The sequence below is a fragment of the Atta cephalotes genome (genome assembly GCF_000143395.1).
Source record: "Atta cephalotes unplaced genomic scaffold scaffold00022, whole genome shotgun sequence".
Classification (NCBI taxonomy): Eukaryota; Metazoa; Arthropoda; class Insecta; order Hymenoptera; family Formicidae; genus Atta; species Atta cephalotes.
In genome coordinates this window covers 4,293,533-4,307,312 of record NW_012130086.1, presented here as the reverse complement: position 1 = coordinate 4,307,312, position 13,780 = coordinate 4,293,533, and the positions used below count along the sequence as shown (strand labels likewise).

At 35.6% G+C, this 13,780-nt stretch overlaps 1 protein-coding gene across 1 annotated transcript in view; it reads left to right on the top strand.

Annotated features, from left to right (window-relative positions):
- Positions 1-9,464: 9,464 nt before the first annotated feature.
- The window catches only part of LOC105619638, a 33,115-nt gene continuing 28,799 nt past the window's right edge, over positions 9,465-13,780 (top strand). The window contains exon 1 of the mRNA XM_012201159.1: positions 9,465-9,680. Within this exon, the coding sequence (XP_012056549.1) occupies positions 9,465-9,680 (216 nt within the window). The remainder of the gene's footprint in view (positions 9,681-13,780) is intronic.

The following is a 13,780-nucleotide window of genomic DNA, read 5'->3' as shown; positions in this document are numbered from 1 at the left end:
CAGTAACCATTAACGAGGACCATATGCATCTCGTCCTTTATATGATTCGCTGAACCACGAACATCCTTCGGTTCTTCCGATGGACCGTACAGTATTGTAATAGGTAGCGATTTGAAAATCTTGTTTCTCTCTCGAAAAGAAACGCGAGACTCACGCATATGACGAATAAAATGTATCCATCCCGGTTATTATTGTCCTGCGAACTATAATTAACTTCTTCGCGCTGAACGATATCGCGTCGGTGAGAATATTTTGCGCCCGAGGAAATGCATCACGTAACGCATAAAGCAGAGATTTGCGCGCGTGCAAAGAGCGATTGGAGGGTGTCGCAAACGCGTAATCAAAGTGACAACGTTTGTCAGAATGTGAAGTAGGTAGAAAATAGAAAGAGCCGTTGATTAAATGATTAAACGTTAGTCGACGGTGCGTAGGTAGAGCAAGCTTCAACGATGCAAACAAATAACAAACAGCTTCGTAGTCCTTATTTAGTTACAAGGAGGTGTTACTTCAACAAAATTTTTATTTGACATTTTTATATTAAATCATTAATTGATTGACGTGGAGCGAAACATAACAGCATAATTCAAAGCGAAATATATTCCGCAACTTTCTTGATTTTAAATTGTCGTAGTGAAACAAATCGAAAGAGCGGCGTGCTCTTTAATTATTTTCAGGAGCGCGTAGAGTCCGGATGTTATTAATTGACTGATAGATAATTAAAACTGGTGCAACCACACGAAAGCCTCGGATGCGCAAGAAAAAAAATACAATAAATGGTATATCGAATAAGAAAAAGTGGTCGCGCTTATATCCCTTTCATTAAGGGCTATAAACGACGGAAGCGGAATCAAGTTTTTCTCACAAACCCTTCCCAGCAGCATCTGTAACGCCGTGTATCTTTGTACATACTTGTTATTTCCCGAGGATCTGCACGATTAATGCACTTGCGACGATAAGCGTAACTGAACATTCGTTTCGATCCTTTTACGGATCTCATCATATTCTTGACGAAAGGAGTTCGTTAAAATAAATCTTTTTCAAAAATATTATCTTTCAAAAGATGAATAGACAGATTCATTGGTCGCCTTAATCGACGCATTATATTTTAGCAATATTGTATCGGTTAGAGATTTACAAGAAAAGCAACGTTGAAAATAAAAATTACTGCAAGTAAAATACATCTTTGCCAAGAAATTTCCTCAATAAAATTTCTTCCATATCGTGAAACTCTGTTCGACCGATATATATACATATATAACATTGCCAGGGCAATAACGCTTGCATATAACATTAATTTATCTTGAAAGCGTAATTCCGCCTCTAATGGGCGCTATCAATATGACAGTCGGAAGAGTAAGGGAGAAAGAAGGGTGAGAAAATCGGTGCGCGCAATCTCGATCGTATTCAATGTCTTCGCATGTTCAAGAGACGTATCCTCCGGGCGACGCGCAGCTTCGTTCCTTAGGGTTGCATTCCTCGTGTGCAATCGCCCGGTCGACCAACGACGCGTTGCAATTACTCGAAAGACTTTTTGGTTCCGGTAGGAGGCGTTTCTCTCATTCTTTCTCGCGTGTATGCGTCCGCGCTCCACCTTATCGCTTCCCTTCATCTACATAAAGGACGATCAACTGCCCCTCTTATGTGACCTTCATTCCCTCACCGTTCTGCAACTTTATTCGTTCTCTCTCTCTCTCTCTCTCTCTCTCTCTCTCTCTCTCTCTCTCTCTCTCTCTCTCTCTTATTGTCTCTTGTCGTCTTATTCGTGTCAGTTATCTGATAGTACTTCTCCTGCTCCTTCGACAGATGCTTCGCGATCCTTTCTAAGAAAGGGAGGATGTTTCGAGCGCGTGGAAGGAAGATTAAGACCGCCGGAAATTCGGGATGTAATATCCGGCGGCCCTAGTTACACATAGTGTACGCTAGTCAGCTTTCCTGCCTTCAAAGTTGGAGCAGCTTCAATACCGTAACGAAGAACGCTCACTTTTGGATTCAACGATTTCGATTTTGATCGAAGAATCAGCTCAACGAAGGTGCGTTTCTGAGGAATTTTATTGTTTTATTATTCGAGTTAAAAGATAAAAGTATCGCTGGACGATATTATGTATATATACAATCAGTTTAAGAACTCCTTTGTCCAAATTGGATGCAGCATTAATAATTCTGAACATTCTCTTAGAAATAAAAACTATTTCAACATTACAAAAAAAATATTCTTGTTATTTTAAAATTTGCAAACTTTTATGAAACTAAATGATACAAAATCATTTGTGTATACATCATACATAATCTTTAGTAATTTTTTTAGAGATGTCTGTAAAAATTATTTGTAAGATAAATCAGAGTAATTTGGACAGGATAATAAAAATTTTTAAACTGTATAAAAGACTGAGGTTGCACAGTATATTCAATTAAACATACAAAACACACTATTGCACTGTAGCGTATAAATGTTTTATACATTTGATTGAATGTATAAAATACTATGCAACCTTTTATACAATTGAAAATTTATAGAAATACATATTTTACTCTTTCTTATAAATTTAAAAATTAACTTTCGATTCATTAATTTTCTTACCATTAAATAAGCAAATTAGTCATAAATAAATAATATTTTCATACACAATTTAAATATTTTAGATTTATATACTAATTTTCTCAGAAAAGAAAAAAATAATTTCGACCATATAATTATTTAAGGTCGCAAAAAGTTTAAATGTACCAATGTTTTTCAAAATATCACGAAAAGTTATCTCCGACATGGTAGAAGATTACACAGAAATCTCAAGAGGAAAGTCGCTTATTATTATCCTGAAAAAAATTTATGAATGAGTCATATTACCAATCCAAGAATTTTAAATTTAATAAGGCAAGAGTCTCGTTGCTGTAAGGGTCGCAACAAGTTTAAATTCACCATAGCATCTCGTTGAAGAGATATCGCGGAAGTTACCTGCCCGACAATGGTTACAAGAATTCTCTCTCATTCTCTCCTTCCGCATTCGCTATTTCCACGCACTCCTAGACAACTCCTGTATGTTAGAGGGTGATTCTCCATTCACCCCGTGCAACACGATGTGATGCGACACGACGCGACGCGGAGAGCCTTGCCTCAAACTTTTCCGTAATGAGATTTCCCGGGGAACGAAGAGGGATTACGGCGCGGAGAGACTTTTTGCTCGTGTCGCCCGCGTGCGCATCGCCGCGGTCCCATACATCAAACTGTCGGCCGGGGATGTTGCAGGTGCATATGATACGTACGGCTCCGTTAAGCGCCTTTATTACTCGTGGCGAGGCCAAGGGAAATGTGTATCGACGAGTAAAATTTTTTTCCGCAAACTTTTCGCGCGTTTACCGAATTAATCGATGTTATTCCAGTTCTCAATTATTTCTAAAACTAATGACTTAACATACGTTGATCGAGTACTGAGAGATTACACTGTATTGAAAAAAATGATTAGATCAAATAATAATTCTGGTTGGATTAAATAATAATTCTAGTTGAATTAAATAATAATTCTGATGGAAAATGAACAAATCCAAATTTTCTGGATAAATCTACTAGAATTCTAGTTGAGATACCTAGAAATATTATATCAACTAGAATACCGTTTTTCTCAACTAAAATTCTATATAATAAATTTAACCAGAAAATTCTGATTCCAGAAAATCAGAAATCAAAAACCAGAAATTTTGTTATTAAGTATCTTAATCTTGAAGTGTTTCGTTAACGAAAGTGACATTAATTTAATTAATGCTATTTGCAATAACCAATCTTAGAAATTTTTCAAGAGTACTTATTTATATTTCTTCGATTTTTTAATTTCTTCTTCTCCGTTCGGAGAAAAGCTCATTAAAGTTCTCGGAAGGCTTTTCGTGCACACGTGTTCGTTCGCTCCCTGCTGTCGCTTAAACACGAGTACACATGTGTGATTGTCCCTCGCGAGTTTACGTTAACTTCCGTACGTCGGGCATGCCGACTTGCGACTGTTTATTTGCCACGATAATTATCGCGGGAGTTTTATAAAGTCCGGAAACGAGCTTGCACGCACGTGACTGCACTCACGACGGCTTGTTATAAAACTACTCGTCGAACTTACAAAAGGGAACGCGCGTCCCCATCCGGAGCAACGGCAACGAGATTTAACGAGCGCACTTTCCATACCGTATAAACGTGCGCGGAAAAAGCGCGTTTGTAACAACGAGCCACACTTGCGAAATGTTCCGGCGAACTTTTACGCGAAAACTCATACGACGCGCGAACGTCATAACTTGCCCCGTTTTTTCACACTTTTATTTCTCGCGCGACATGTTACCGCCACTATAATTCCGAAATTAAATATGGAGAACCTAGAATTTACCCTTGTTAGTTGCAATTTATCGAGCTGTCAAGCGATTAAAATCGCGATACTTTGTCATTTTCAATGTTTACGTTTGCGATGTCGGTATTTTAATTCTATTAACGCATATTTCATTTTTCAAGATTATGTCGAATTAAGTATGTTCACTGTAATAAATCGCTTTAATTCCGCAAAGCACATTTACAAAGAGAATTTTCTAAAATAATCTTTTCTATGTAAATGTCTTTCTTGTTAATTTAAATTTATTACTTCATCTTTTTTTAGAAATGTAAGATAATATATTAATTAATGGACATGAACCAATTGTTGGGTAAAAAATAATAAAATATTTTAAATATTAAGCTTTTAATGATATTTTAAATAAATTTGTTATTAAATTTTATAACAAATTTACTTAAAAACTATACATATCATTAAACATTTAATATTTAAAATTTTGTATCACTTTCTCCAATAAATTGGTTGTCCATTAACTGGAACATTTATTACTTATTTAATATATTAAATTTTTACTACACGAAAAGAATGTGGTTTTGCTGAAGTATCTAAAAATTTAACTAGTTAATCTGAAAACAATTTTCTTTACACCATCAAAATAGTTATGTAGGACGCTTAAACTGGTTGCTAAAATGTTAAAACTTTTTGTAACATTGTTTAAAAGTCACTTTAAGTGTTCTATGTAACTATTTTAATGGTCTAACAAAATTATTTTCAGATCTGTATTTAGTTAAATTTTTAGATACTTCACTTTTTTTGTGTATTAATATATTTTATTGTATTTCCAGTATTTGTATGTGTATTTTCGTAACTTAACAAGTCAAATTGTTTCAGTAACTTAAAATGTTCGTTATTTGATATAATGAATATTACGGATTGTTTCGCGAGAATCGCATTAAAGATCAATTTCTACGATGTGTCCAGTGTCAATGCTGAAGAGGTTAATCTACGTTTTTACGGGTTTTACGTTCCTTCGATGTCACCTCTCGTCTCCACAAGTTCCGCGCCGCGATTTAATTAAACTCTCTCCGACCTGCCATCGAAAAATCGATGCTATCGTCGTGGATTTTACTAGCGATTCCGCGAGACTCCGAACGAAGCAATTCCGGCGAGACCGGTCGAGTCGATTTAGCTCGTTCGTGCAGAAATCCGCGCCCGAACTAGTCAGCCGGCCCCGAAAAGTTGCGGATCGCAGGGAAAATTCACAGTGACAGCAACGACAGCAACAAGGAATTGCTCTGAACTTATTCAATTGAACTAGTTCACGATAGAACAGAGTACTTCGTCTGTGAGAGCAATCGATATTAACTCTTAACACTATGAATAAATATGAAAGTATTACCGAAAGAAAAAAATCGCGCCAGAGTAGAATACCTGACACCGAAAGACAAAAACTTGGAAAATGCTAAAAAAAATTAAGTAGATACGTAATTAAGTTTTGCACAATAACTGTTTCATTCAGAAACTGTTTTTTTCTTCGCACATGTGAAAACAATCTCAGCGACATAATAATTATAATTCTCAGTAGTTATCATTACGCAATCGTAGTACAGTGATAGTTCATTTTACTATCAGAAATATATGACTGTTGTAAAGGTATATTAAGATATCAAAATAACCCATCGCTCATGTCTCACTGCACGATTTGCCGCATTTTGCATAGCGCGTTATGTCAGAATAACGAGAACTTGGGATTACACTATGCTTTAGTGAGTAATCTATGACCACTCGGCCAAGAACGAGAAACGAGAGCAGGTTAAACTCTCGAGGGATAGCTCTAAGCCGGGAATGTCACGGTGAAAAATTGTTACATCAACGGACGAATGGGCCTGGAGAGAAAGAAAAAGAGAGAAAGAGAGGAGGATGGAGAGAAGCGCGAAGTCAAAAGTTACAAAGAAACGCACTCGTATACATTCGTCGAATGTCGTTCTTCATGAACTCGTATTTCTTGCTTAATTATACGAAAATTCTTTCACGGGAATGCATGTTGCACGTTTTTAATAAACGTTTGTTGAATAGATTTAAACCTTATGACGCGAGATCTGCAGATTTCCATGAATATAGAAGCTCGCTTCCGCTTCATCCACTGGGAGCAGTAAAATGTTTATCACCTGGAGTTTCCCACACTTCGACCAATACTAGTTAACGTTTCAACACCTCTCTCGTGAATTCGAAAAATCCACCAACCTCTTGTTCACCTCGTTGATGACGTTGATACTGGTAACGAGTCTGTCGAAAATATCGATCTACAGTTATATGTACTATTTCAAATTTTGCAATCTTTTTTCAGATGTATAATACATACAAGAAGATCAAATAAAGAGTGAACGAAATTAATTGTATTTAATGCCAATTGATACTGACGTAACTGGAAAATTTCCATTTCCACGTTTAACCTCGTTCGTTTCGCTTATCTTGCACGTTTAACCTATTACATTTCTTTACGATGTATACTGGGTGACCTGAAAATCTTTGTAGGAGACAGCTCTTGGTGACTCACGGCCTGCGCTTTATTAAACGAGGCTTGATTCAACGTCATCTGGTACAATCGTAAAGCAAACTTATCGCGCGTTCTCTAGGCACCTCGGCGACCCGTATTACGAGGTCGGACAGGAATTAGATTCAAAATTCGAGGAAATTGCGGAAAGCACGAGTGAGTCTGTGCGAAGTGCGTTCGGCTTTGTCTTGGAGAACGCGAAAGGGGCGTCTTCGCACCTTCGCTGGAAATACATATAAATCATGACTCGATTAATCTTCCGGACTTAATGCGACTGCAGGCTCTACGAGGTGATTCAGAGATATCTCTGTACTCGAATTTTTTTTTCACTGGATTCATTCACCATTTTCTTCTAATGGTTATTTTACTTTGTATTTCTCTCTTACTTTGTATTTTTACCTTTGATTTCTAAGACTTTTTTTATGTTAAGCTTAACCCTTAGTACACACGACTGAGTCATTTGTATCCTACGCATTTTTTTTTCTTTGAACCAGGTACACCTGATTAAATAACCTCTATTCTCTTTCTATTCTTTCCTTTTTTTAATACACAATTTTATAAATATTTTCTAAAGATGTTAAAGTATAAGTAAGACTTAATAATTTTTATATGCTTGTAAAAGCAATGAAAATTAATCCGGGACGCGAACAATCTAGAACCGGAAAATCATAAATATAAATCCTACATCTTTCTACATAATATTAAATATAATATTAAGAAAACAGTGCACATTTTTCGATCCAAATTCCGCTAAAATGGAAAAGACGGATTCTTTGGTGTAACTATTGTCGATCTTTTGTTAAAGAAAGTGGAAGGTGGAAATTCTTCTCGCTATTTTCTGTAAGTCGAATGATGTTTGTACAGTATGCGACGCGTTTATTACCCAAGAGTAGAGGAGACACGGCGCAAATTTTCCATTCTTAAATTAGGTCGCGCATTCTGTGACTAACGCACGGCCGACGACGACGACGACGACGACGACGACGACGACGACGACGACGTTTCTCATGAATTGCAAATTCCTATGTTGTTTTTCTCATCTTTACGGCTTCACCAACTCCTCTTCCTCTCATCCCCCCACTCTATCGTCTACTTTAGTCAGTTTGCGTTGCGTTCGTTTTGTTTTGTCAGGAAATAAAACGTACGTCTCCACTGACAATTTTTCGAATGGCTCCGCTATGTCAAATGATTGGCATACCATTATGTATACGACATATTAAAATATTGCGTTGATTAAAAGACTGCATTTCTACTAATAGTAACGATTGGATCTTTTTGTGATATCTTCTGAAAAGAATTCTAGATGCAATATAAACGCATTATTTAATTAAAGTTAATTGTAATTATTTTTTAATATTACTTTTAAAAAAAATTAGTTGCAATACAAAATACATTTATTTGCGAAAGCTATCACCAATCTTACGTACCTCGTTCTAATATCCTGTTCTCGTATCTTACAGGATCCGCCTCTTAAGATCTAAATAAATTATATCTATTTATCTCAGGTCGTCCTTAGGGAATCTATGGTAGAAGGAAATTCATCCATCTACAGCGTCTATCCATCTATCTACCAATTTATCAACCTGCCGCGCTTTTTGCAGTAGTCGTTAATTTAAGTCACGAGATCGAACGGCAAATCTAACGGCCGTTGATTTACGGAGAACACGCTTTTTTTGGTGCGGTAATGGATCCGACCGTAATTCGCAACGACATGCACTCGAATTTAATCGGACAGATTTCTTCGAAAGTCTGAAAAGCACGAACGACATTCGTGGTAGAATGAACGACAGCTCCACACAGATAGTCTGGCAGGATTCTCGCTCCCTCCTTGACGTTCGCCACGTTCCGCAATTTCGTCCCAATATTCGCGAGAGGATTCGGATTTAATTGACCTTAATTCAGAATTAAGCTTTGCTGTGTTTCATGAATGCTTCGTTTGTAGTAAAAGGCAGTGCTTTCAATTTCGATGACAAGTAAATGTTTCTTAGTTTCTTTGCTATGGAAAACAATAACATATATAGCACAAACACGAAGTCCGTTTAATCTTCAAAATTCATGACTGTTAATTAATATTTCTCTTCTGCTGTTTACCTGCAGTTTGTTACATTTATGTTTTCAAAATAAAACAAATATATATGTTAAATTTAAAGACAGAAATAAGAATGATTAAAAAGTATGATTAAAAAGAATAAATCCATTCGCTGGATTATTTAGCACAGTTATTTTTAATTATGTTTTTTTTCCACAGGTCTCTAAAGTGCTCGCTGCCAAACGCACCGACAAAAAGTACAAGATTCGTTGCCAAATTTCTCTATGTGACAACTACCGCCGTCATCACTTCAAATTTGTTCCTCTTACAAAAGCTTTAGAATGCGCTAACAAAATAACTTCATCACTACAATTACCAGATTTCTAACGAGATTTCCGTAAGAATCTCGTGAGGTTGAAAGTACAGAGGAGTTTACTTCGCGAGAAGATAAAGAAGGACACAATGAAGAGACTTGTCTTCAACGGGACAAAGTGATCTTCGAAGAAACGAAGAAGCGAAGACAAACGAAGAAGCTTTGGGTTAGATCGGGCGAATCGGGCCGGCGACGGGCCTGATCGGTGTGATGGTCTCGGGGTGGTGCCCGTGCGTGCCACTGGGGCGTCGGCAATCGCCGGCCCAGCAGCAACAGCAACAGCAACAACAACCACCATCGTCGTCCAGGGCGCCGTTCACCGTCAGCGGCGCGACCGATCGTGCGGACATGGTGCAGATGTTCTACTATGAGAACCGTGGCAAGTGTTGCAAGAAGCTGCTCAGATACAATGGATATCCGAATAAGGTTAGATAGTTTGCCATTTCACAATTTTATTTTGCGACAGAAAATTCAATCTGCTTATTGTTAATTACGCTTCATTATATCCGTTTAAAAATTTGCTATTGAGTTTGTTTAAAATAAAATTCATAAGTTCCAATAAAATATATTAAAATGTATTAAAATGTATTAGATAATATTTAAAAAAAATCCTTTTATTTAATTTCTTATTTAATTTTTATGGAATTAATATTTTTATAATAGTTTTGATATTATATTTCTTTAACGATAATCTATTTAATAAAATATAGCTGTTTTGTATTATATTTTAGTGTACTTAAAAAATTAAGATTTGAAAATTAACATTGCGAAAATTCTTTTGCGAATATTGGCAAGTCGCGTTCTTTAAAGACGCGTCGAAGTGAATCTTAAAGTGCTCTATCTCTCTGCGGAGGAGAGCATTAATTATTTGACGAGCGTCTTGATGAGCTTTCTCTAGAAAGGCACTTAAACTATTCTCCCGAGTAGTTCCTCTCGAAGACTTAATGTGCACGTCCTAGTAACCCGTTCATATTACTATACATACATATATAGGAGAATCCAGATAAGTACAGTTAAGTTCAAGTTTCATGGAGCATTAATTTTGAAAAAATACGATTGATTTACTTCTGATCGATTTACAAAAAATCGATAAAAATATCTCTTCTTAATCTCGATTACAGATTTGAAAGTTATACTAATTCTTACGTTGCTTACGTTTCAATATTTCAAAAATATTGAGTGATAATTTCATCAAAACATCAAAAATATTCTAACAATGATAATTTTGTAAGTATTTTATAGAAAATTGTTTAAGTAGCAACAGAAAATGTTAGTCTGCAAAGAAGAATACACGATTAGAATTTTTTATATTATTCTTTACTCTGACAAATTTTAAATCGTAACATTAACATGTAAGAAAATACAACTTTTGATGAAAATGATACCATTCATTCAATTGCTTGGTCTTTCCGTCGATTATCGACTTTTCCGTCCGCTTTTCTTAATTGGATGTGATTTTAATCACATTTGTGAGAAGCAATCGTTCTGATAGCATTATATCGAAATCTCTTCGATAATTGACCTAACTAGGTATAAATCTACCCACATATCCATTTATCTATCTAATGAAACTAACTCTCCATCTATCTATCCATTTATCCGTATAATTAAACCGTCTATCTATTGCTCGACATCGAATTTCCTGACTGAAAGACGCTTTTAAAACGTTTGATTGTTACGTATAAACTGAATTTTCCGATGAACTGACATGATATTAATTGTAGTTTACATCTAGTGTTATTAATATTATTTTTACTAGATCTAATAACAATAAATGCACATATAGTTATTATTTATTTATTATAAAATATATTAAATTATGATTTATAAAAAAAAATCATTAAATATTCAAATTTATAAATAAATTCTCGATTTATCTGAACACACAAATTTCTCGTTCAAATTCTTTATGTTCGGTTTAACGGTCGATTTAAAAGATTTAGACAAAACGTGACGATAAAAGTTTAGCGAAACGAATGTGAGCCAATGAACATTTCACGCTCTATGGCAAGTCCAAGATCTCGGGGACTCCAAAGTGTACTGCAAAAGCGAGATAGATAGAGGAATGAAAGAAAGAGAGAAAAAGAAGGAGCTATTCCAAGTTCACCGCAGAGATGGCCGAAGTTTCCGAATGCCTCCTGGGAAATAAATCGATTCGATATCTGAATAGCCATTACGCAGACGTGGCTTTGCGGAATAAAAAAAGCATAGTAAAATGATCGGTGAGAGAGAAAGGAGGCTTCTCCTCGGAGAAAAAACGAAGGAAGGACCTTATCCGGGAACTAATATTATAAGTTGAGAAACTACAGCTAGAAGCTTTCTTTCAATAACCAAATTATTATTCATCATGGTTATTTATTACTCAAAGTCGACTTACTCGTGTCATTTTTCACTCTTGCTTCGTATTATTTTTTCGCCAATTCTTTATAGCTATGCGTAAAGAGGTTCCCTCTTTTCAAACAATGTGGATAAATCGGGTTTTTTTATTGCCTTAGGGAGAAAATAATGCCAGCTAATAAAAGAAGAAATGTTGGCAACGTCTGTCGATCGTCGGTCTATTACGGGAAACAATTCGCGATGCTTATCACTTGTCGGAAATTTCAATTGTCTGATAACGGAAGCGCCGCGCGACGCCAACTCTTCGCGTGGCTTTTCGGACGGATTTCCTACTTTCTCTCTCGCTCATTTTTTCGAAATATGCTTTCTCCTTTCGATATATCTTACGCATCAATTTTAGACATTACGCGAATGCTCGAAAATGGAGAATCTAAGAGTTATCCCAGAGCCAGAAATATGAGAACGCGATAAGTTCTCATTTCGCTAAGATATTCCTTCCAAATTCCGAATGCCATTCTTGCAATATTTTGAAGACAAAGTATAAGTAGATTCCTAAGATATTACCTTGTATTTAGGTTTTATAGCTCACTATTGTTACTCAGAATTATTCTCGACAATGGAGATACGGTTGTTTGTTATATTGTTAATTTAAGGTTTTTTTAAAGATTTAAAAGATAATAGTTTTGGTAACACGTGATGTATCTTTATTTATGAAATATCTGATTACGAAAGTTATCTCACTGAACCAACATAGATTATTACTTCGACCAACATAATATAATATTATCTTATGTCTCAACAATTGATTCACTAACTTCCTCATATTCTCTCTCGTAACGTAAATCTTAGCGTAAAACAATGTAATTCCAACAATAGTCGTAGAGCTAATAATAATTCTAAACCATAGGTTTAGACGCAGTATTCTTTTCCTCATCAATATGTCATTGACGATAATGTCGCAGTTATTTTTACGCGCCCTTCGATACTTTAATGCGAGCTAAAACGTAGGAGGTATTTCTGTGATCAGAGAAGAAAATGTTAGGGTCGATTGATAATTTATGAGAACAGAGAGTAAAATTTCTGAGAAAGTTGTTGAATAAGAAGAGATTTTATAGAAATTGCCTGTGAAACTATCTTTTCCTTTTGAAATAATAATTAACAAATTTAATAGAAGCAACGTCGTGACATTGACGTCTGATCAAATATTAAATAGCTATATGAAAATAGTAAAGGCTATATTGTACTTAAATATATTTTTAACATGTACAATTTGTACAATTTTGTACAATTTTATCTTTACATATTTTTAAATTGAACTTTCAAGATTTTTTTTTCATTAAAATTTGGAATCAACAAAACTCTTTCTTAGAAGTAAAACAGCTATTTACTCTGAAAAACTTTTTATGCACTTTTTCAAAGAGTAAAAAGATTTCAGTTAGTGACTCGTATAATATAGGCGTAACTCATATCCAAGCAAAAACTTGTACCTTTGGGATCGTCTGATCGAAGGGGGAAATGATTCGCGAAGAAAAAAAGTGGCACGTAGGGATGCGTCGCTGATTTTAATCCATCACACTCGACGTGCTAGTGATTAACGAGGGTGTCGCACTGGTTCTCTGGGGGTTTGCGACTTAACGCGCGCTGACATGTGTTTCGTTAGTGGCGATGTCTGCGGCATCGACTTTACCGAGAAGGTATCCTCACGATGTCTATCGTGGTCTGATTAATTGCCTTATCTCACCCGTTCCGCGGATGATCAATGTACATTTCGCGAGCAATAAGCGAAAGTACAATCGTATTCTCTCGCATTGCCTGACATTCGAACAATGATAATTAACGATAGTTTGCGGATCTTCTAATCTTCGTGATAGTTATTTCGCTCTTTAGCGTTGTCTTCTCTTGGTATATTCACAATGTATTATGTATAATTTATAAAGAAAAGGAAAGATAAATAAATAAATATCGCCACTATTATTGAGTGCTTTTGGATAAAAATCCTCTCAAGCGCCAATACAAGATATATCCGTACAAATTAATTATTGTTGACAATGTATAGTGATTTTTACACAAAAAAAATAATAAAAAAATGATAATAATAAAAATAATAATAAAAATAGAGAAAGAAAGAGAGAGAAAGAGAGAGAGAGAGAGAGAGAGAGAGAGAGAGAGAGAAGTAGATAGAGATAGTA